This window comes from Ictalurus punctatus, chromosome 14 (assembly GCF_001660625.3).
Source record: "Ictalurus punctatus breed USDA103 chromosome 14, Coco_2.0, whole genome shotgun sequence".
In the NCBI taxonomy this organism is placed as follows: domain Eukaryota; kingdom Metazoa; phylum Chordata; class Actinopteri; order Siluriformes; family Ictaluridae; genus Ictalurus; species Ictalurus punctatus.
In genome coordinates, this window is record NC_030429.2 from 12,800,086 (window position 1) to 12,823,851 (window position 23,766).

The window sequence follows — 23,766 nt, forward strand, 5'->3', positions numbered from 1 at the left end:
GTAAAGTAGTGAGTGTACAGCTTGTGTAACCGTGTAAATTTGCTGTCCCCTCAAAATAACTCAACACACTGCCATTAATGTCTAAACCGCTGGCAACAAAAATGAGTACACCCCTAAGTGAAAATGTCCAAACTGGGCCCAAAGTGTCAATATTTTGTGTGGCCACCATTATTTTCCAGCACTGCCTTAACCCTCTTGGGCATGGAGTTCACCAGAGCTTCACAGGTTGCCACTGGAGTCCACTCCTCCATGATGACATTACAGAGCTGGTGGATGTTAGAGACCTTGTGCTCCTCCACCTTCCATTTGAGGATGCCCCACAGATGCTCAATAGGGTTTAGGTCTGGAGACGTGCTTGGCCAGTCCATCATCTTCAACCTCAGCTTCTTTAGCAAGGCAGTGGTCGTTATCATGCTGAAAAACTGCCCTGTGGCCATCTCCGAATGGAGGGGATCATGCTCTGCTTCAGTATGTCACAGTACATGTTGGCATTCATGGTTCCCTCAATGAACTGTAGCTCCCCTGTGCCAGCAGCACTCATGCAGCCCCAGACCATGACACTCCCACCACCATGCTTGACTGTAGGCAAGACACATTTGTCTTTGTACTCCTCACCTGGTTGCCGCCACACATGCTTGACACCATCTGAACCAAATAAGTTTATCTTGGTCTCATCAGACACAGGACATGGTTCCCGTAATCCATGTCCTTAATCTGCTTGTCTTTAGCAAACTGTTTGCGGGCTTTCTTGTGCATCACCTTTAGAAGAGGCTTCCTTCTGAGACGACAACCATGTAGACCAATTTGATGCAGTGTGCGGCGTATGGTCTGAGCACTGACAGGCTGACCCCCCCTCCCCTTCAACCTCTGCAGCAATGCTGGCAGCACTCATACATCTATTTCCCAAAGACAACCTCAGGATATGACGCTGAGCACATGCACTCGACTTCTTTGGTCGACCATGGCGAGGCCTGTTCTGAGTGGAACCTGTCCTGTTAAACTGCTGTATGGTCTTGGCCACCATGCTGCATCTCAGTGTCAGGGTCTTGGCAATCTTCTTATAGCCTAGGCCATCTTTATGTAGAGCAACAACTCTTTTTTTTTTTTTCAGATCCTCAGAGAGTTCTTTGCCATGAGGTGCCATGTTGAACTTCCAGTGACCAGTATGAGGGAGTGTGAGAGTGATGACAACAAATTTAACACACCTGCTCCCCATTCACACCTGAGACCTTGTAACACTAACAAGTCACATGACACTGGGGAGGGAAAATGGCTAATTGGGCCCAATTTTGACATTTTCAGTTAGGGGTGTACTCACTTTTGTTGCCAGCCGTTTAGACATTAATGGCTGTGTGATGAGTTATTTTGAGGAGACAGCAAATTTACACTGTTACACAAGCTGTACACTCACTACTTTACATTGTAGCAAAATGTAATTTCTTCAGTGTTGTCACATGAAAAGATATAATCAAATTTTTACAAAAAATGTGAGGAGTGTACTAACTTTTGTGAGATACTGTATGTGTGTATGTATATATAATATATAAGCACACAAAATGTAAAATATTGCTTGCTAAAAATGATAAAAGTATAAAAATAAGTACTGCAAGTGGTGCTAATTACCATATTTTCTAGTTTTTGAGTTTTTGCCTTTGTTGTGTGTTTTTGCTCTTGCAGGTTATTGCGCTCACTTGTTGGCTTGAAAAGAGTGATCATTAATGCAGCACACTTCCTCATAATGAAAAATAAAGATGTGTATCGCTTCTACCAGACTGAGCCCTTCCTGGAAACGGTAAAAAGAGCAAGCATAACATGTTTATGTAAACACTTCAGCAAAAGTCATTTAAATGAAAACTCCTCTTGTGGTGTGTTTGTGAGTGTAGGATGACAGGCGTGCCACACAGGACTCTTTACCCCAGCGCACTCTGATTGAACTGGACTCTTCTCCCAGGTATGCAAACCACTTAAACTCACCACTCAGACCAAAAAGATGGAGGATTTTCACTTTTTAGCAACCATGGCAGTGGAACTAGAGGAGCATCATATTATTCTTTAAACTCTATCCTGACAGATAGCTTTTAGTGAGTCATTTGGTAAATTATTTTCAATTTGCTGTTGTGTCCTGTCATATTTTATGTCTGGCCTTGTGTCGTTTGTTAGGGACATGATGTGATGATATCGATGAAAATGTTGTGGTAGTCCAGGAGACAGTGCAATTAGGCTTGCTGTGATAGCCGGTATTGCACGGTGTTCAGCCGGACGCCGATTACGTCAGGTGCCCACCGTGGCAATGCCCCACTGTCATTTTGCTTTTTTTATAGTAATAAAAATCATTTAGTTCAGTTAGAGAGTGGACGCCGCTACAATTAAAAACTGAGTCACAGATCAGCAGGAGTCAGATTTCATTCATCATGTGACGAGAGTGAGGCGAGCTGACTGACGAGACGGAGACGATAGCGGAAGATTTAGTTTCAAAAGTTCTATGTTTAATATCAGTGAGTTTGTCATTGTACTTTTTTTTTTTTGTTTTTTTTGTTGTGTTTTTCATTAAGAAGAATAATGAACCCACCATTCAAGCAATTGCTACCCCGAATTGCCACTAATTCGAAAGTGAATGTGAAATGCGCATGGCTGCACGGGCGTTCATAAGTGATATAAAAGCGAGGGGTGATACTGGTATTACCAGTGATGCCACACGTTGATTAACCAGTGGGAAAATTTCCTCACTGGCACATCCTTAAGTGCAATGCAAAAGGAGTCTGTACTCCAATACACTGATATTCCCATTGACAGGTTAACAAATAGCCAGCTTTAACTGAAAGGACTTCTTGAAGTTCTGCCAGCACTCTTATCTCCAGACCTTGTGTACTCAGTCATCAGCAGATTGATAGCCTTTATGTATTCGTCTCTTGTTTAGGTACCTGGTACTGTTTAACCCTGTGGAGCAGGAGCGTCTGTGTGTGGTCACTGTACTGGTTAACTCGGCACGGGTCAGAGTTCTCACTGAGGATGGCCAGACCCTACCAGTGCAGCTCAGTGCACAGTGGAGCTCAGCTGTGCAGATGGATGGAGAAGTCTACCAGGTGTGTGTGTGTGTGTGTGTGTGTGTGTGTGTGTGTGTGTGTGTGTGTGTGTGTGTGTGTGTGTGAGAATGTGAATGTCAAAATAAAATAAAGTAAATTACCCTATTGCTGAGGAAAACTTTAATCAGTACCCTGTTATTGAGAATGCAGACATTATCCTTTGAAACACAGTTGACTTTAAACAAATGCTTTCATGCAGCCAATCAGAGCAAGCCTGGTGGAAGAAACAATTGGTTTTGGTTAAAAAAAAAGGAACACAATAAAAAAAAGGAGATTGGGATTATTGCACCTTCAGTTAAAGACGTAGTATGAGTCTTACGTTGTGCTGTTCTTAGAAATTAATTAAAACCTAGTTTACCTCTGGCTGCTGTTTAATTGTCTTTTTAAATTATTTTTAAAAAGTGAAAAAATATTTTTTTAAATAATGATGAAAAATGTAGTTAAACTTTATTTTATTTAATAAAGAATCTAAAAAAACCAACCACATCTCTAATAATTTGTGCATATTGCTTTGCATGTATGACTCAGATGTTCAGGTTTGTCTGTTTCTCTTGGTCTCCAGGCTTCCTTCATGACACGCCTCCCTGCTCTGGGATTGGCTGTGTTCCATCTGTACGACTCGATCGACTCCCCCATGACTCTACGCTCTGATACACTGCTGAGGGTTTCGGGGAGGAGTCAGACTGTGCATGGTTTGGATCCCCTTCCTGTGCGCTCTCAGGTGGCTGACTCGCAGCCTTTCTACATACAGACCCAGTCTCTCACGCTGGGCTTCTCTGGCACCACAGGCCTGTTGGAGGTGAGCCAGTAATCCAGTGGGGCTAGAGTCATAAAAGTCTCGTACAGTGTTAACACCGATATAAAAATTATGCTATAGACCTTGAAGGGTTTAATGCCAGATTTGAACTTGAACTTCTTAGGTTGTACTGCAGACTGCTATAAATTGAAATGTTCAGGTTATATTTTTGGTTTTAATGAGTTTTCCCTGAGAATGTAAACTTGGCCACTTTAAAAAAGTTGGCCACTTTAATTGGAACACCTGTACCCCTGCTGGACCAGCCATATGGCATTAACTACTTGGAAGCTGGTGTCATGCTTACTGAGGTACCACCACCACTAACCCCCCCCCCCCCCACTAACCCCCCCCCCCCCCCCCTTAACCTGTATCTGCATGAATTTATGCATTGTGCTGCTGCCACATCACTGGCTGATTGATAAATGCTTGAATGAGCAGGTGTACAGGTGTTCCTATTAAAGTGGCCAGTAAGTGTATGTCTTTGCTGTAAAGAGATATAAATATCAGAAGTAGCCAGCTCTCTGTTTATATTTTGGGGATGAGAGGAAAAATTCTGGGGTCATATTCATAAAGAATCATATTTTAATACTAAGCGTTTTCCTCAGTGCCACTAAAGGTTTCTAAAGAAAATTTATACTGAGGATTTCCTAAAAGAAAAGGAAGGGCAGGCTTGATGCTTTTGCTGCGGATGATGTCATATTTCATCAAGGGACATCGACAGTGATTGGCTAGTGCCGTAGCAGTCTGCACAGTAACTTAATAAAGGAAATCCAAATGCACAACCATGTAAAATATCAGTGTGATAAACAAATGAAAATAAATCTACTTGCTCAGATCAAATATATTTTTGGCAAATGGTTAGCATAGCCAACACATGAATGTTAATGATAGGATTTGTACTTTATTTTACATTTAGAGTAACAAGTTATGCAGTGCTTATGTATTGCTTTATAATCGTGTAACCAATGTGAGCATTTAGAATTTTGTTTTAGTATAGTATGATGGTATCATGCATTTCATTTCATGAGTTCATCTTATGAACCTCTATATCCAAACTCCAAAAATGCCATCATCAATAGCTATGATCATCATTGTCAATAGGAGTATCAAGATGGTAATTATTGTTTGATGTAAAGTGTGAATCACAGGTAATGTTTGCAGTTCTTCTTTGCTGCGCTTCTCGTGGTCAGTTAGTGGAGAATTTTTATCTAGATCTATCTAGATTGTGATCTTTGGCAGTAATACATTGCATACATAATATATAATATAATTATCTAAATATAATTGTCCTTTGTTTTAAACAGTTTTTAAATATTCCAAAATACCTTCTTTTTTCTCTTTTTTTTTTTAAACCCTTTTTAAACCATCATCATTTATCAAAGACATGAAGTTGACTCCTCTGATAAATTTCTAGAAACAGATGTTTAGGATTGTTTGGGATTCAGTCTTGGTTATTTAGGAGTCCTCTTTGACTTCTTTTTCCTAGGTTTAGGACCTATTTTTGGTATTAATCTACTTTGAAAATGATTCTTGGATGATACATAATGGAGAGGCTTAATATTAAGAATAACACATTTATTTCAAGAGTTAGGAAATGCGTTTAGATTTATGATCCTTGTGAATACAGCCCCTGAATTGCTAGGGCTTCTCTTTTAAGATGCCACTTACTTCATAGACCTGGCTTTAAAACTCACTCATTTGTAATAAGGTGAAGATTCACACTTGGTGTCTGTTTTTGCATGGGCCTTTATAGCCTTTAAGCATTTGAATTCTAACCCTACTGTTAAAAGTAGGACAATTTCCATGTTTCAAAAAGGAATGTGGTAAACAGTTTTACTTAGAAATATTCCGCAGGCAGGAAATCTATAAATGTGTTTGTTTGTTGAGTTACTCAGTTTTGGTAATAGATTACTAGAAGATACACAAACAGGATGGCTGTGTGTTTGCATTTCACTTCTCTGCTTTGATGGTTTAGAATCCTTTATGCCACTATAAAGCAAGATTTTGGTTTGTTTTTGGTTTTTAAGGTTATAACAATCATAAGTAATACTAGACTATGTAAGTGTGTTGGTAACCTAGTTGGCCTGCATTCAGACATATGTATCTGTATCTCTAAGGATCTCTTCAGTACTGCATATGTTCCTGCTCCACAACAATTGAGTTAGAACAGTAGGCAGTGAAATTCTGGATTTGTATTCTAAATGAGTATAAGTGAAATTATTGATGTTTTTTCTTCTTCTTTTCTTTCTGTTTGTGTCCGGTCTTTGCTCTGTGTGTATCAGAGTATCCGCCGTAAGGACGACCCTCAGGAGGTGAGGGTGCAAATCCAATTCCTCACCTATGGAACTCGGGCTTCGAAGGACAAGAGCGGAGCATACCTCTTCTTGCCAGATGGCATTGCCATGGTAATGAGTCTTACATGGGATTGATTTATTAGAGAGATTAGAAGGATGGAATAAATGACGTTTTGCATTGGAAATGACAATTGCTCGTTGTTAAAAAAAAATTGTTTATTTTCATTAAGAGACAGGCAAGCAAAGATGCACAGGTTCAGTGGCAAGCATGCTGGACCATGATGAATGATCGTGAGACTAGAATACGGCTTATGTGTTCTTGTGCCTCAAATTTTGAGATTTGAGATTTTCCTATCTTTTTCCGTTTTTTGTTTCCTGTATTTTTGAAAGTCACAGGAGATCCTTCTGGTTAACATGTTGGAGACTGATTATGTACAAAGTTATGCAAAATCTGACCTTTCAAATTGTAAACTGTTAAATGCACGTGAGTGGCAAGCAATTTGTTGCCTGCTGTGTGAAAATCATATTTTGTTCTGTCTCTCAGCCGTACGTGCAGATAGAGCCTCCAACTGTGCGTGTTGTGGAGGGTCCTCTCTTTTCTGAGGTGGTCGCATACTACCAGCACTTCCAGCAAACGGTCTGCATACACAACGTGCCAGGTACCCCCACACCCCCCCAATAGTCATTCTGCATATGTGTACATACCATAATTTTCTATGGTCTTAACATCTGTATTTTGTGTCCCTCAGGTATAGATGGTCTGTCTCTGGACATCACCACCTTGGTGGACATCAGGGACCAGAGTAATAAAGAGCTGGCCATGCGTTTGGTCACGGACATCCAGAGTGAGGACACATTCTACACAGACCTCAATGGTTTCCAGGTTAGCATTCATTTATTCATAATGCATTCAGTTGCTCTGCGAAAGCATCATTCACTGTCACTGAAATAATAGAAGTAATGCCTTGTTCCACCTTGCCAATAAATTTTGATTAATCGCATTCAATACACTAATTAAACCTATTTCTAGCCTAAATTTATGTAGCAATGTCATTTCTTTCATGAGTAAACTTTATCAGTATAGTGAACAACAAGGTCTTGAGTCTACACCTACACATTCTTTAATTAAAAGGCCAATTTGATTGTGCTTTAATAAATGGAGCGTTCTGTGAAAAGACTCCTGGGGTTTAAAAACTTCTTATTAAAGGTTATTAGCCCATAATTTAACATTGGCTTCTTTCCCACAGATGGTTGGACCTGGTTCAGGCAACTAACGAACCTTTTTAAGATCTGTCCCACATTTGTGCAAATGCATAAAAAGACATTCCTAATGGGATTTTTTTTATTTACAGGGTACACAATTACAACCATCAAAAGTTTTACAAATGATCCTTTCCTCTGATTTCCACTGATTCAGTGTTGAAGTACTTAATTTAGCCTTTCTCCACCAACCAAAAAGATCACATCTTTTTATTAAATGACTGTCATGCATAACTTAAGCTCCCAGAGTTATTGTCATGGCAACAACTATCCTATTTTCATGACCATGATATTGCTGGTACTCGATTCAAAACCAGCAGCAACATACATGACCTTGTAGAAAAGAACCAGACAAGAAGTGGTCCTTGGTCCTTTCAAGGTGCAAATGCGTAGAACACGTTGAGATTAAGCACAAGCACCTTGTGGGTGAAAGAGGGCTAACTGACGTTATGATTGTTCCCTCTCAGATCCAGCCACGCAGGTACTTCCAGAAAATACCACTGCAGGCCAATTTCTACCCCATGCCCACCATGGCCTACATCCAGGACAGCCAGTACCGTCTGACTCTGCACACGGCCCAGGCCCTGGGAGTCAGCAGCCTCGCCAGTGGTCAGTACACCGACTTCCTCAATGTAGAGTTTGTCTAGCTTGTACTCTGTGTAGGATCTGGTGATAATTTGAACGATTTCACATCGTCTCTCTCACACGTCCCTCACAGGTCAGTTGGAGGTTATTCTGGACCGTAGATTGATGCAGGATGATAACAGGGGTCTAGGACAAGGTCTGAAGGATAACAAGAGGACAGCGAACCGATTCCGGCTCCTGTTAGAGAGGAGATCCAGCAGCAGCAGGGTGAGTGAAATGAGTTCTCAGCCATCAGATGGCACTCTTTTCATACTCCTGTAGCTGTAGTGATGACATTTGTTCTAAGGCAGATGTGCTGATGGCTGTGCTTATGTGAATTTAGTGCTTCTTTTTGTTGAATTTCTTGCATGTATCCATTGAAACAGTCACGGACACTGATCTGATGGCTCTATTGCCTGGTGGGGTTGAGCTGGAAATTTAAATGTAAATGATCTTGTATTTATGTGATTCTGTGGTTCACTTGGACCTGGTATTGTCTGTGTGCCTTTTTTTATTTTATTTTTTATTGATGCTGCAACTGGGTCATTTTGTGTCCTTCTCATCAGTTTCCATTGATCACTCTCCTCTCATTTTCTTTCTCAATCACTTCCTTTTTATTGCATGCAGCCTGTGGGCTCTTATGCTGCCAAAATCAGCCACATGATAAGTAAAATCATCGCTCATGTTTTAGGAGACAGCATGAAAGAGGTAATGTTACCGCAGCAGCAGAGGGGCTGTGATGTTTATGGCTTTAGGTGAATAGGTTGCACTTTGTTCCTGTCCATTAGCTGCTTTCTTTTCCATGTGTCCCAAGTGTGATTTATTATTCTGTCCACTTCTAGTCTCCATAATAGTGTTTTATTTTTATATAGACTGTGGCAGCATGCAGGAATACTGCCACAATTGAGACTTTTGAAATGAAATATTACTAATATTATAATTGTCTGTTTGTATGATATAGTTGGCTGCAGTTTTTTATTAAAGAGCTTACACTTCGCATTCTGTAAGGTAATGGCGATCTTCATATTTCTACAGGCTGTTGACAGTGGACCAGTCAGCTTCCCCTCTTTGCTGAGTCACCTGACCTCTGCCATCTTGAACCATGAGGTGCTGGCACTGCCAGTTGTTCCAAAGAAACGTGGCGTGCCCCCTCTCCGCACCTTTTCCCCACTGGCCACAGCACTGCCCTGTGACTTTCATCTGCTGAACCTCAGGAGCATCCAGAACCAGGTGACTCGTGCATTACTAAAATACTGTCGCTGTTTGAATCCATGATTCTGTGATTTCTCACGTAAAATCAAGTTACAAATTTTGTTTAGATTAAAATCCAACATGTATTGCGATGATTATCAGCTGGTAATTGTCTCGTAATATTTTGTGGATGTGCTTTATGGGTGTTTTCTAGGACGCTAGCTCTCCCTCCCCACACACAGCTCTACTGCTGCATCGGCTGGGTCTAGACTGTAGCCTCGAGCTCCAAAACCCTGGATTCAACTGCACCACCACACAGGGAAAGGTTAGTCCCTGCAGCAGAAACACAGAGCTGGTTCAAAGTATAACAGAAATGTGAACTCTGAGGAGAGGAACCTTTATATGCTGCATAATAATAATAATAATAATAATAATAATGATTTAAAGGACTGTTAGGTTTTTCAACCTAATCTTTCAACCACACCCATTACACTCTACCAGTAAAGGTCTTGTTGTGAGACAGATGTGAGGGAATTTGATTATCGAAGCTGATCTTGTGTAATTTAATCCAAGTTTTCATCACTGGGACAAAATGTATGGTTGCTTACACTTCCTTTAAGGCTGAGGTTCCCAACCCTGGTTCTGCAGTACCCCTGCACATTCAAGTGTTTTCCCTGCCCTAACACACCCACTTCAATTCAGGAAGGGCTTCTTATTAATTGTTTAATCGGGTGTTCTCGGAACAGGGAACTCGATATGTGAAGTATGGTGGGTTCTCTGGGACCAGGGTTTGGATCTTGTGCCCTAATGTGGTGGTGTTGCGATGCACAGTCAGTAAACTGTAAAGTGTCCCACAAGAATGTGTTTCACATCTTTTTTGTTTTTGGACTGAGCTTAGCTTAGAACTGCCCTTAGACTTCCATGCGAGTTGCAAGTAAATATTCATTCATTCATATCTCAGTACAGGGAAATATGTCAATTATTGTCTGTATTAATCACACTTGTTGGGGAAAGGGTATCTTGACATTAGGTATAAAAACGCTGGAGTATTCTTTGTAATGCATAAGCTTGTCTCAAAGCCTGCTTTTATGATTTCTTTAAACCTTTAATAAGGATGTATTTTTCCCCCACCGTATTGCTAATTTGAGTCATTTCCTGAATTCTCCATGCTCTGTGCGTGCTTGTCTGATAAGAATGTTCTGTGCTTTATGTCTCTAGCTGGCTGTGTCGGGGCTGTTCCGAGGTCTGGACCTGCAGTTGTTGCAGCCCATGTCGCTGACGCTGATGTTCTCAGAGCCTCCGCTCTCCAACAACTCTGTTATCAGCCTGGAGCCCATGGAGCTTTCTGCCTATAAGCTCAAACTGCACTAGGCTTTGTGACACCAGTGCAGCCTGGACATAGCAGATAGTGCAGAGAGACAACACATGCCCACAGTGTGTGTGTGTGTCTCTCTCTCTCTGTCCTTCTCTGTCCTCTCTCTCTCTCTCTCTCTCTCTCTCTCTCTCTCTCTCTCTCTCTCTCTCTCTCTCTCTCTGTGTGTATGTGTGACTCTGGGATGAGGATCATGAACACACTATATATCAACATGGATGCTGATGTTCCTCTAAAATACTTTTATAAAGGGAAATTCCAGCACTAGTTACACTTCCTGTAGCTGTCACAGAACTGAGTGACTGGACAATATGAAGATGTTTGAATTTTTATTTTTTTTTCTCCTTCTAAATTTGCTTAAATTCAAATCAACAGAATGACTAGTGATTGTATGCTTTTTATTAGACATGGATGCTTGATGATCATACTTTGGGACTCTTATACATTATTTTTTGTCGTCCTTGCTGGAACCACTTACATCTTTCTGTATTCTTTTCCCCTTTTATCAATCTTGCTATCTTGCGGAACTTCTCGGGAAATGTAGCCTGTTGTACGTAATTGGCTTTGGTTCTTCATGAACTAGTGGGACCGAGTGCAATATGTGAAGCTTCTCTAGGCGTAGTGGGTTTTTTTTTTTTTTTTTTTTTTTTGGATTGTCCATACTGCAGAAGCTGTGCTTGAAACTTTGTCGCTGACCCCTGCTTTGTAACTTTTTGATTGTGCTGCCTGCTCTAGCCGCATGTTTCTGTGAATGTCTGCTCGCTCGCTCTGGCAGCTTTACACAACAGCTTTCTGTCCCTCATCAGCGGCCTGATTTGAGTTCTCCCTCTTCCAATCTTGTCATGAGTGTTGCGATTGGTGACACAAACATCTGTTGTTTAAGATTTTTCTGTTCCTGAAAATGCTGCTCCCTCCAAATTCCTTTGCTGTTATGTACCATTTATTTCCCCCTGGGCTCAAAGTGTTGATGTCTTCTAAGGATGGTGTAATGTACTATAAAATATGCAGTATGCAATACCTCTTACATTTTACATATGGACATTGAGATGTGCAATATATTACTGTGGTGACTGATATGATTGATTGCGTGTGGCACAGTGGCTAGGTGGCACAGTGAGATTAAGAGATTATGGCACTGTTTTCCATCCTGCATGTACGGGAGTGAGCCAAGGATGTTCATGCCTGATTTTAGATCAGTATTTTAACTGATCTAAGCATAGCCTAAGGCCTTTAATCTGTATCGCTGTGTGTATGGAGATCAGTCATTTAAGCAGTAATAGCACTGTGCTGAGCAAAAGCCTGGGCACATTAATGTATTGTAAAGTTCCATTCTAGTGGTGTTTGTTCATAGTGTCTTTCTTGTCCTAATACGGTCATCCACTTGACTCTGTAACGTTTTCTCATTCAGTGCGAATGTATCACGACTGCCAAGAAGAAGGTGTCTGTAAAAGCCATTTTAGTTCTTACTTATCATCTTGTCGTCACTACTGTGTTTCCTGAAATGGCTCGTCCTCATAGAGACTCGCACCTATGATTTACTGTGAGAAATTAATGCTCTGAAAGGAACGGTGCTGGTGGAGAAAGGCTAATAGTACTCATGAAACCTCTGAGCGTCAGTTGTCACTGTTTCCTTTATATATATATATATATATATATATATATATATATATATATATATATATATATATATATATATATATATATATATATATATATATAAAAATATATATAAAAATATAAAAACAAAATATAAAAACCATAACAAACATATGGCTTCTGACCCGGTCAGCTAGTCTAAAAGAACAGAACTAAGGAGAGGCTGGTGATATTCTTGAACAGAATTGTGTCAATTCCTGGAGAGAATTGGCTCTATTCTATATTCTTAGATCAACATCCTGTTGAGAAATTGACTATAACAAAAGCCCATTTAAAAAAAAAAAAACAACAAAAAAAACCCTATATATAATACATTTCCCACAAATATTGCTGTCCTGGACCAGGGGTATCATCTTGGAGCTCATTTGAAATTGCATTTCTATTGAGGGTTTATATATAAAATTTTCATTTACTACTCATGTCACTGCCACGCTGCACCTCTATACCTCCTCGTCTACTTGCCCTACACAGTAAGTTCTTACTTTTCGACAATTGTGTCCAATTACTTCTCATTTATGTTGTATGATGTGAACAAAAGATGGGTTTTTTTTTTTGTCTTGTTTTGTTAAGAGAGAAATATTTTATTTCTCCTTTTGTGTCCAATCCTTCCTGGAAGGACGTTAATGTGAAATGAAGAAATGCAAAAAAAGAAAAGAAAATGCAAAGTAATCAAAGTTGTTATTTAATAAACACCGGCCATGGCATTATTATGTAATGTTATTCTGCCTGCCCATTGCTTTGTGCCATATACACATGCAAGCTGAATACAGAATAAATCAGTGAGAAAACATTACTCTAATGAGAAAGTGGAAACACTGTTACAGGTATTTCTCTGGGTGTTAGTCTGTACTTCACAGGCAGGGGGCGGTAATGAACTGCATGATATTCAACTGGGAATAGAGATCCTTCACCAATGCTGCCCTTTTATTCGCCACCTATTTTCCAAGTGCTGGGAAAACAACTACAGATTCTGTCTGATGTGGATGCTGCTGTTTCTAGAGAAATAAAGAGACCTTTGAGCCCTGCTGAGACACCAGATCCATAGAAGACAAAACTGGGGGGATTTCTCTTGTATCACGTACAGACACCAGTGGAAAATTGCCTGTCTGATAACATGAGAAGTCGTCGAAGCTTTTTATCCAATGACAGGAGGCCAGCATTTAGATGAAGCAAACTGATTCTGAAGCTGCCCTGGGGTGTGGAACACTTCAGAGTGAGCTCTCTCCATTACCCATCAACACAAGGGAGAGAAGCAGCAGAGAATTGAAATCTTGTGTCAGGATAAAGTAAGACAGCTGTGCAGCTTAGATAGCTAGAGGAGTCACGAAGGTGAAATCAGTCATTTGAGATGGGGCAGGGTTAATAGTTAATAATGAATAGTGATGTATAAATGTAGGATTTGTTTTTTGTATTGGATGGAAGAATGAGCCAGCCAGAAATGGTAAATGCCACTGACTAAGCCCGATTGTTGAATTTTAAATGTGTGAGCTTCAAGGGACATCACATTGGCGTAGGCGGAACCATTTTAGGGAATGTCAGCATCAATGCTTTTGTTTGCTCTAGCTGCTACAAAGAAAGCACAAAATGGGCTGATGTTTCAGCATTAAACAGTAATCCATGACTTTTCTTGAAGAGGGGCCACTGTTTCCTATAAATCACATTAAAATATGATGAGCTTATTTAATTCGCTCATACCCCTGTGATCTGCTTATTTTAGTTAACAATACATAAAAAACCCCCCACTGAGTTTCAGTTTGGCCTGTCTGCAAACCAATATTGTATTTCTTCTTTACTCCTCATGTAACAGCAGTTCTGAAGGTTGCCTGCTGACAGGGAAGGTAGGGTGTAGGCATGTTTTTTTTTTAGCAATAAGCTGGCACCTTTAATATTGTGTTAATGATTTCTAATGTATTCATGCCAAACATTTCTGTTTCTGACCGCAATCTCCACAGGATGTACTTGGAGTTTGGCTAAACCTGACTGGCCTACTTGTTGTGTGTGTTATTTGATTCCAGATTTCACATCTTCCACTCAAATGACACATTCAGGACTGCACTACTGAACCACACATTGAGCTCAGAGTTTGAAGTTTCATAGCAATGCTTGTACACCTTCCCCTAATGAGAGTAATGTGAGGCTGGAGGAAACATCTGGCAGAAATAATGCGGTGTAGTTAGTAAGATTTGGCTTAAATGTTACACAAGATGATAAACTGACAACCTCAGCTTCAGCTGTAGTGAAACCTTTACCAAGCAGCCAGTGGTTCAGACTCGAGAGGAAAGAATGGGGCAGTGGAGCAGATGAATGTATTTTTTAACATAAACATTAATGGTATATAGTGAACAGCTATCACATGGAAAGTTGAGGCAAGCTGCCTGTCCATGCCCTAAAAGCACACATGTTGTATCCTAGTTATAATTCCAGGCATGCAGTTGCTCTAGGCATGAATTAAAGTTGGACCTCTCTCCCCGCAGAGTTAATTATGGAAATCATTTTCTATGGACTATTTTCATAAACTATATCTTACCATGCTTTAGAGAGCATGGACGTTCTCTTCTCAGTATCTGATAAATCTAAGATTTGCCACTCATAAATCTAGTAATGCTCTCCCAGTGCATTCCCCACACAGTAAACAGACAACAGTAGGTTATTAAAGTAAAGCTGTGCATGACTTTCAGATGAGGATTAGCCGTTATCTGCATGTGTATATTTCCTGGTTTCAATATTTAAACTTTCCATAGTCATTTCCTGTTCTGCCCTACAGAGCTTTACCACTCTGACAAATATATTATTCTGAAAGCCCCAACATTCTTTATGGCTAAAAGCACACTAAATATAAATGTACAACTGTAGAACTCTACTATAAGTAAGATACATAAATTATATATATATAATCTTTCCTATAGTAGAGTTCTACATAGTACTAAATAATATCATAAAAATAAATAACATCAGTACCTTACTTATAGTAGAGTCAACACCTGTGCATTAATGCAGTTATCGCATCAGACAATCACGTGGCAGCAACACAATACATACAATGATACAGGTCAAGAGCTTCAGTTAATGTTCACATCAATCATCAGAATGGGGAAAAATGGGATTTCATTGACTTTGACTGTGGTTGGTGCCAGAGGGGTTGGTTTGAGTATTCCATACCTAATAGTCACTAGATTTTACACAGAATGGTGCAAAAGCAAACAAAACTTTGAGTGAGCGACAGGTCTGTGGGTATAGATCCGTATCTGCATGATTTGATGCATTATGCTGCTGTCACCTGATTGGCTGACTGGATAATTGGATGGATGAACCGGTGCACAGGTGTTCCTAATAAAGTGGTCGGTGAGTGTATAAAACCACTATTTAGAAGAACTATTCATGAGATGAACCTTTTGAAAAAACACAAGCATTCACATTTTTTGCAATGAATTTCAAAACCAGAGTGACCAGAGGGAATTTAATTAAAATTAATTTAATAAGATAACTGACATCTTTTAAATTATGAACACGTGATTGAAGGATGGAACTCATTGCTCTTCATACCTATTATTTCTGAAACCGAAGAATTACTAGTGCTGAACATGAGTGGCATTTCCACCATGGGGGTTCATATTGTTTACTGCAAGTACACTATAACAAAATCCAAAGCTTGGAACACAGAGAGCCAATCACAGAGCTTACATTGATCTTTGTTCATAACAAATGCCAAACACTCTCTTGAGCCCCTTACCACACTGGTTCTGACAGCTTCCAGTGCATCAAACCTCAAAATCAATAAAACTTCCTTTGGGGCAAAGAAAATTACTCTGCCCAGTGCATGAGAAAAGAGAAAACTCATTATATAAGGTTATTTCAACTCCCAGACGTTCCAAGCCAATTTATCCATAGCAAGTTTCTTGCTTAGGTTGATCTAGATCAAAGTTGTTCTGCCCTGCATGGTATTAAGGTTAACTAACACTCAACATACTTGACCTAACTCATGACTGGCCTAACAGTTAGCTGAGGAGTCATGTTAGGTGTGTTTATCCAGATTATTCAACTCGAAAGGGCCAGGGATTGGATTTTCAGGAGTTGTGAAATGCTGATATAGCACCAGCAGTGCAATGGCACAGTCTAGAATTCAGCACAGTTTGGTGATCTCTCTCACATTTCTACTAAACTTGGCAATTAATTACTGAATTTAAATCGGGTGTCTATGAGCAGGAAACTGTGCTGGACCCTAGGACTGGAACCGGCCAAACTTGATAAATATAGGCATATAATGGATGATGACATTTTAATTTAATTAAATCCTACCACTGTATGGATACCTTAAATTGAACAATGCTAGAACTTATTTCTCAGACAGTTAATCTACATGAAAATATTTGTGAAACTATCTGAAAACTGACCCATGCCTCTGTTTTCCCATGGTGTTTCAGTGCATATACAATCTACTGCTTTTGTTAATCATTAGCTTTCCATTTCACTGTGTTTGGTTTGTGTTGGTGAAGCCCAAATAAAGGCTGGAACTACATGCATGTCCAGGTTTTTCTCTTATAATAATTTCTACAGCATTATCCAAACTACAGCTTAATTCAACCAGCTTCATTATAATGGATGCTGAATTTGAATGTTCAGCACACTTCCATTTGGCAAACTGAAGACTTGCAGCAGACTGGCTAGTGCATGGACAATATTACAACAATATTTGGCTCTCCCTTTGGGTTGGGATTCTTGCATATTGCTTAAGGGCTTACTCAGACTCTCTTTGAGCCTGTTATTCTCAAATGTCTCCTATCTACCTCTATTGTTTTCAGAATGATCCAAGCAACCTTCTAGAATAATCTGATATCTTATTGAGATCACTTTAAGCAATAGCCATCACAAATATTGGAATGTAACAAACTTACTGACACAAAGAGAACGAGAGAGACTAATTAGCAAGTTTTGGCATATAATGCATTGATGATAAAACTGTGTACGTGTGGGCTTTATGCAGTGGTCACTGGCTAATCAAAAATTCTTGTGCATAAATTCAGTCTAGATACTGATAATAAAAGGCCAACTGGAGTAAATTCAGCCCTTTTCAGCTCTAAATAAAACATTAGCATTCATACTCACACACACTGATCTTAATTTGCAGTTTAAATCTCATGACTCAAACCACTACTGAGAATTCAACATAAAGGAATTCAAGATAAATTTAAAATAAAGGGATCTTCCAGACTAGTGGAGCCAATCTATCCTGCTGGGAGTCATCAGAGATTTAAATCCAACCACAAGAATGACTCATGCCACAGCTCTGTATCTCCCTCCTGAACACACACACAGCTGTCTGCCTTTGTGTGTGTGTGTGTGTGTGTGTGTACTCTTTTAGAAGAGTCCAAACATCGCAGGGCCTGAAGTGAGGCAGGCTCGTTTCTCAACTCCAATTTGGTGGACTGACTACAATGCACAAGGTGGGAGAGATGAAAATAAAAAAATTGGTTAAATCAGCTCACTCGCCCTGGGAGAGGAAGACTGAGGCATGTGAAAAGCAGGACATGGGTCACTGAGAGCATTAGAGACCACTCTGTGTCTGTATAAAAGCTGTCTTTTCATTGTGGCAGTCCAGTTCTTCATTCTCTGATTCCAAGTTCAGACCACTTGCAATGTCCTCGTCCCCCCACACAGTGGGAATCCCTCGGTACAACACCCTGCTGTTAGTCAAATCCCGACCCAATCCGAAGCCAAAGCCGAATCCGACCCGCACACCTCTGCCGATCGAGTCTGTCACCTGTAGTTTGGTCCTCCTACAGAAGGATGTGCTGGCTGCTCCTGAATGCAGCTGCAGTAGCACAAAAACAGCTGCAAATGTAGCCAGAATGAAGGCACAGCTCAGCACGGCCACAAGTACAGGCAGATGTGAGGATGTCTCCACTTTGGGCGTCTCTGAGTCTGCTTCCTCCACTCCCTCACTGTGGAGCACTGAGCTGATGGGAGATTTGCGCTGCACCTGGTTCTGATGAAGACATGACGTGCCCACTAGGTGGCTATGGGGTGGGCAAGATAGGCATTCGGCCTCATCAGGCCCAGAGCACGTCAGACATGCAGGGTGGCAGACCAGACACGCTTGCACTGAGGATTGCTCCACCCAGTTCTCCAGAGAGAGGTTGAGGAGCTGCAGTCCGGGTGTGAAACCTGGAGGACAGGACTTCACACAGCCTTGTAGAAAGAGCCACAAGCCAGCGCTGCACTCTGAAAACCGGAAAAGGAATAATGTTTACCACACCAACCACATGCACCCTAATTATAAGGGTGCCCCATGAGTCCAGCCTCATAGGTTTAATTTATATTTTTATAGACATTATGTATCTGAGTAAGGAAAAACGATCCAAGTAATTCTACTTATAGGAATTTGAAGTCAATTTGAAAGAGCAGGTATACACAGAGAAAATTAGGGATGTTGAACATTTGGGTCAGCGCATTGAGGCATGTATTGTCTCAATAATATTGTATGGATATTAAGTCTATACTTGCATATTGGGAAAATGGTGGATATATCGATTAAGTTCTGTAATTTAAATATTTTGTTTTGCCATTTTCTCCTATGATGCTGGAATTATAGGACACCTTGTAGTTATTAAAACTAACAAAATGTACAAATAAAATTATTATTATTTTATAATAATTAAAAAAATGATTATTTAAAAAATGCAAATCCACCATATATTTTATATATATACAGTGAGGGAAAAAAGTATTTGATCCCCTGCTGATTTTGTACGTTTGCCCACTGACAAAGAAATGATCAGTCTATAATTTTAATGGTAGTTGTATTTGAACAGTGAGAGACAGAATAACAACAAAAAAATCCAGAAAAACGCGTCAAAAATTTTATAAATTAATTTGCATTTTAATGAGGGAAATAAGTATTTGACCCCCTCTCAATCAGAAAGATTTCTGGCTCCCAGGTGTCTTTTATACAGGTAACGAGCTGAGATTAGGAGCACACTCTTAAAGGGAGTGCTCCTAATATCAGTTTGTTACCTGTATAAAAGACACCTGTCCACAGAAGCAATCAATCAATCAGATTCCAAACTCTCCACCATGGCCAAGACCAAAGAGCTCTCCACGGATGTCAGGGACAAGACTGTAGACCTACACAAGTCTGGATGATTCAGAGGACAACTGGGTGAAAGTGTTGAGGTCAGATGAGACCAAAATGGAGCTCTTTGGCATCAACTCAACTCGCCGTGTTTGGAGGAGGAGGAATGCTGCCTATGACCCCTGGAACACCATCCCCACCGTCAAACATGGAGGTGGAAACATTATGCTTTGGGGGTTTTTTTCTGCTAAGGGGACAGGACAACTTCACCGCATCAAAGGGACGATGGACGGGGCCATGTACTGTCAAATCTTGGGTGAAAACCTCCTTCCCTCAGACAGGGCATTGAAAATGGGTCGTGGATGGATATTCCAGCATGACAATGACCCAAAACACACGGCCAAGGCAACAAAGGAGTGGCTCAAGAAGAAGCACATTAAGGTCCTGGAGTGACCTAGGCAGTCTCCAGACCTAAATCCCATAGAAAATCTATGGAGAGAGCTGAAAGTTCGAGTTGCCAAACGTCAGCCTCGAAACCTTAATGATTTGGAGAAGATCTGCAAAGAGGAGTGGGACAAAATCCCTCCTGAGATGTGTGCAAACCTGGTGGCCAACTACAAGAAACGTCTCACCTCTGTGATTGCCAACAAGGGTTTTTAAACCAAGTACTAAGTCATGTTTTGCAGAGGGGTCAAATACTTATTTCCCTCATTAAAATACTAATCAATTTATAACATTTTTGACGTGCGTTTTTCTGGATTTTTTTGTTGTTATTCTGTCTCTCACTGTTCAAATAAATCTACCATTAAAGTTATAGACTGATCATTTCTTTATCAGTGGGAAAACGTACAAAATCAGCAGGGGATCAAATACTTTTTTCCCTCACTGTATATATATATATATATATATATATATATATATATATATACACACACACACACACATAAATATCTAAATATATATATAAATATATATATATTTATATATATATTTATATATAAATATATATATATATATATATATATATATATATTTATATATATACACATATATATATATTTATATATATATATATATATGTATATATATATATATATGTATATATATATATATATATATATATATATATATACATATATATATATATATATATACATATATATATACATATATATATACATATATATATATATATATTTATATATATATATATATGTATATATATATGTATATATATATGTATATATATATATATATATAAAAAATCATGCATCCATCCATTTTCTGTACTGCTTATCCTACAGGGTCACAGGGAACCTGGAGTCTATCCCAGGAGGAATGGGGCACAAGGCGGGGGACACCCCATCGCAGTGCCAACCCATCGCAGGGCACATTCACACAATACAGACACTTTTTTGGACATGCCAATCAGCCTACCAAGCATGGGGAGAACATGCAAACTCTGCACACATAGGGCCACAGCGGGAATCGAACACTCAACCCTGGAGGAGTGAGGCAAACGTGCTAACTACTAAACCACTTTGCCCCAATGCTAAAATCAATCAAATAAAAAAAATGAAATGAATCTGCAACTATTGACTTTGAAACTAATAAAAATAATAATAATTGTAGATAATATCAATAAAATCTTTCATGTTTCAGTGTAAAGTATGCATGGATTGGATTTGGTGGAAATGCTTAATGTGCAAAACAGTAGCTGTAACAGTAGAGTGAGTGCATTGTAGATGGATGGTAGAAGATTTTGAATTCTCTTGGGGCTCATGGTAGTGAGCAGGAGGTTGTGAGTTCGAAACCTGTGACTGCTACTGTTAGAACCTGGACCCTCTGTTGTAATTGTAAGAAATGCACACTAAAACTAAACTTAATTTAGATTTTCATAATAATTTTATATTTTTGTGTACATAAGCTTTAATAATTTCCCCCAATATTTCACCCTCTATTGTCCTATTACAGTGAGACTGAGGACAGGATAGGGGGGAAATACGTGTTGCATGATTCAAACTACAAAATGATCACAGTACATTTACTCTTGTTGCCGAAAGTAGCCATTATGTTTGTCATTGCTCCTTGTAACAGGTAAAATGTGCCTCCAGAATTTATACACACTTATCGTAAAACACTTCAACAGTGAAATCAAAATAAGAACCACATTTAAAAGGCTCACACAGAGAAGGCATATCTAATGCACTATAGTAATTGCACAATTATCAGTATTATCTTACTGCTCTATTTGTAACTGCAGTAATATTGATTACAGAGTGTAATATCAATACTGAGAGTCAAACACATCCATTCATTAACAGTACAAATGGAAAGTTAGGGATGCATCAATATTACTGCAATTATTGGTCTTAGGAGGAGGTAGTTACAAAGCAACTCCTCATCAAAACAAGAAAAGAACAAACCCTTCACAAGTTATTTTCCTCCTGATAAAAATGTGCTTTATCAGTAATTCACTTCCTCCTGGCAATGGCCCTCTACATAGTATTTTTCAATACTGAAAGTCAAATGAATATTCATTATGATAGAGTCAGAGCTGATAAAAGAGACTCATTAAAACATGGCCAAGAGACTGGTGTATGTGGATGTATCAGTGTGGCAATATACACCGATTAGTGTATAACTTCAAAAGTCACCTGCCTAATATTGTGTAGGTCATAAAATAACACATTAAAACATTTTGGTTTCCAAAATGCCATTTTGATAATTGGCATAACTGTAATTCATATGATATCATGAATATTCATATATATATATATATATATATATATATATATATATATATATATATATATATATATATATATATATATATATATTCTCATGTTCATGTACTGTATATTCAAGTTGTAATTTCATGGTCATGAAAACTGTGGTAACTTTTAAGTAACAGTATATTTGAGGGAAAGAAGGCAGTTCTGTCAGACATGTCAGTGAGCCAGGCTGTCACCTGTTGTTCTTCATTCACTGTCCATTTCTAGATGTTTGCAGTAACTTTAATAATATTTTTCATTGTTTATTGTATGTGCGTGTGTGTATTAGCTTGTTCTTACCAATGCATATCTGCTGGGCATCAAATGTTTTACAGCTGTTGTTGGAAGGCCGGCTGAAATCTGAAGCAGAAGGGTCCACAGCACTGGAGCCGGTTCCATATAGGATTAGTGTGAACTGTGAAAGAACACCTGGATGTGTAAAAGAGAGAAATGGAATTACTGACAGATTACTGACAGTGTATACACTCATCATCCACTTTATTAGGAACACCTGAACAACTGTGCATTCATGCAGGTATTTAATCATGTGGCAGCAGCGCAATGCAAAAAAAATCATGCAGATACAGGTCAAGAGCTTCAGTTAATGTTCACATCAAACATCAGAATGGGCAAAAATGGGATCTCAGTGACTTTAACTGTGGTATGGTTGTTGGTGCCAGAGGGGCTGGTTTGAGTATTTCAGAAACTGCTGATCTCCTGGGATTTTCACACAACAGTGTGTAGAGTTTACATAGAATGGTGTGAAAAACAAAAGAACACCGAGTGAGCAACAGTCCTGTTGGTGGAAATGGCTTGTTAATGAGAGAGGTCAGAGGAAATGGCCAGATTGGTATGAGGTGCCAGGAAGGATAAAATAATCACTCTTGTGAGTAGAAAAGAATCTCAGCATGCAACAAAACATCAAACCAGACCTTCTAGTACCAACAACCATGCCAGGATCAAAGTCACAGTGATCACAATTTTTCTTCATTCTGATGTTTGATGTGAGCATTAACTGAAGCTCTTAATGCAGACCTGTATCTGCATTATTTTATGTATTGTGCTGCTGCCACATGCCTGGCTGATTAAATAACTGCATGAATGTGCAGTTGTACATGTGTTCCTAATAAAGTGGATGGCAAGTGTACATTACAGAAAATAAAAGAAATGGAAAGTTGATGACAGAAGAGGTCTGGCCAAATCCTAACCATGAACCATCACTTAACAAGTCATTATTTCTGATATGACATTTTAATCTTTAAAATATCCATCATTTAAAATGAAGAATTTTACCATTATCATTAAGCCCAGCCACATTCTCTATTTCCAGTGTCCACTCTCCTTGTGGGTCCTCATCCCATGCATGTGTGGTCATGAAGGCCCAGTCATTGAAACCCTCTGGGGAGTTGTCCTGGGGCCTGAGATGCACACACACACACACACACACACACACACACACACACACACACACACACACACACACACACACACACACACACACACACACACACAGACAGACAGAGACACAGACAGACAGAGAGAGAGAGAGCAGTATGCAAACTATCTTGTACTAATATGATTCAACAGTTATTACACTTGTGTATCTAAAAACATTTATTCTACCTGGAAGAGTAATCAAGCAAGAGT

At 39.4% G+C, this 23,766-nt stretch overlaps 2 protein-coding genes across 4 annotated transcripts in view; one reads left to right on the top strand and one right to left on the bottom strand.

The window, feature by feature from the left end:
• Nucleotides 1-12,996, top strand: part of man2a2 (mannosidase, alpha, class 2A, member 2) — a 32,089-nt gene extending 19,093 nt beyond the window's left edge. For all 3 annotated transcript variants that reach the window (XM_017485007.3, XM_017485010.3, XM_017485008.3), the window contains exons 12-23: nt 1,678-1,792; nt 1,884-1,951; nt 2,918-3,083; nt 3,646-3,882; nt 6,162-6,284; nt 6,718-6,832; nt 6,923-7,056; nt 7,901-8,042; nt 8,152-8,285; nt 9,093-9,287; nt 9,463-9,573; nt 10,467-12,996. In XM_017485007.3, the coding sequence (XP_017340496.1) occupies nt 1,678-1,792; nt 1,884-1,951; nt 2,918-3,083; nt 3,646-3,882; nt 6,162-6,284; nt 6,718-6,832; nt 6,923-7,056; nt 7,901-8,042; nt 8,152-8,285; nt 9,093-9,287; nt 9,463-9,573; nt 10,467-10,619 (1,693 nt within the window). In that variant the 3' untranslated portion in view covers nt 10,620-12,996. The remainder of the gene's footprint in view (nt 1-1,677; nt 1,793-1,883; nt 1,952-2,917; nt 3,084-3,645; nt 3,883-6,161; nt 6,285-6,717; nt 6,833-6,922; nt 7,057-7,900; nt 8,043-8,151; nt 8,286-9,092; nt 9,288-9,462; nt 9,574-10,466) is intronic.
• A 2,723-nt stretch (nt 12,997-15,719) lies between these two features.
• The window catches only part of furinb (furin (paired basic amino acid cleaving enzyme) b), a 101,825-nt gene continuing 93,778 nt past the window's right edge, over nt 15,720-23,766 (bottom strand). The window contains exons 14-16 of the mRNA XM_017485006.3: nt 23,413-23,537; nt 22,420-22,548; nt 15,720-18,495 (exon numbers count right to left, since the gene is read on the bottom strand). Coding sequence (XP_017340495.1) covers nt 17,819-18,495; nt 22,420-22,548; nt 23,413-23,537 — 931 coding nt within the window. The 3' untranslated portion in view covers nt 15,720-17,818. The remainder of the gene's footprint in view (nt 18,496-22,419; nt 22,549-23,412; nt 23,538-23,766) is intronic.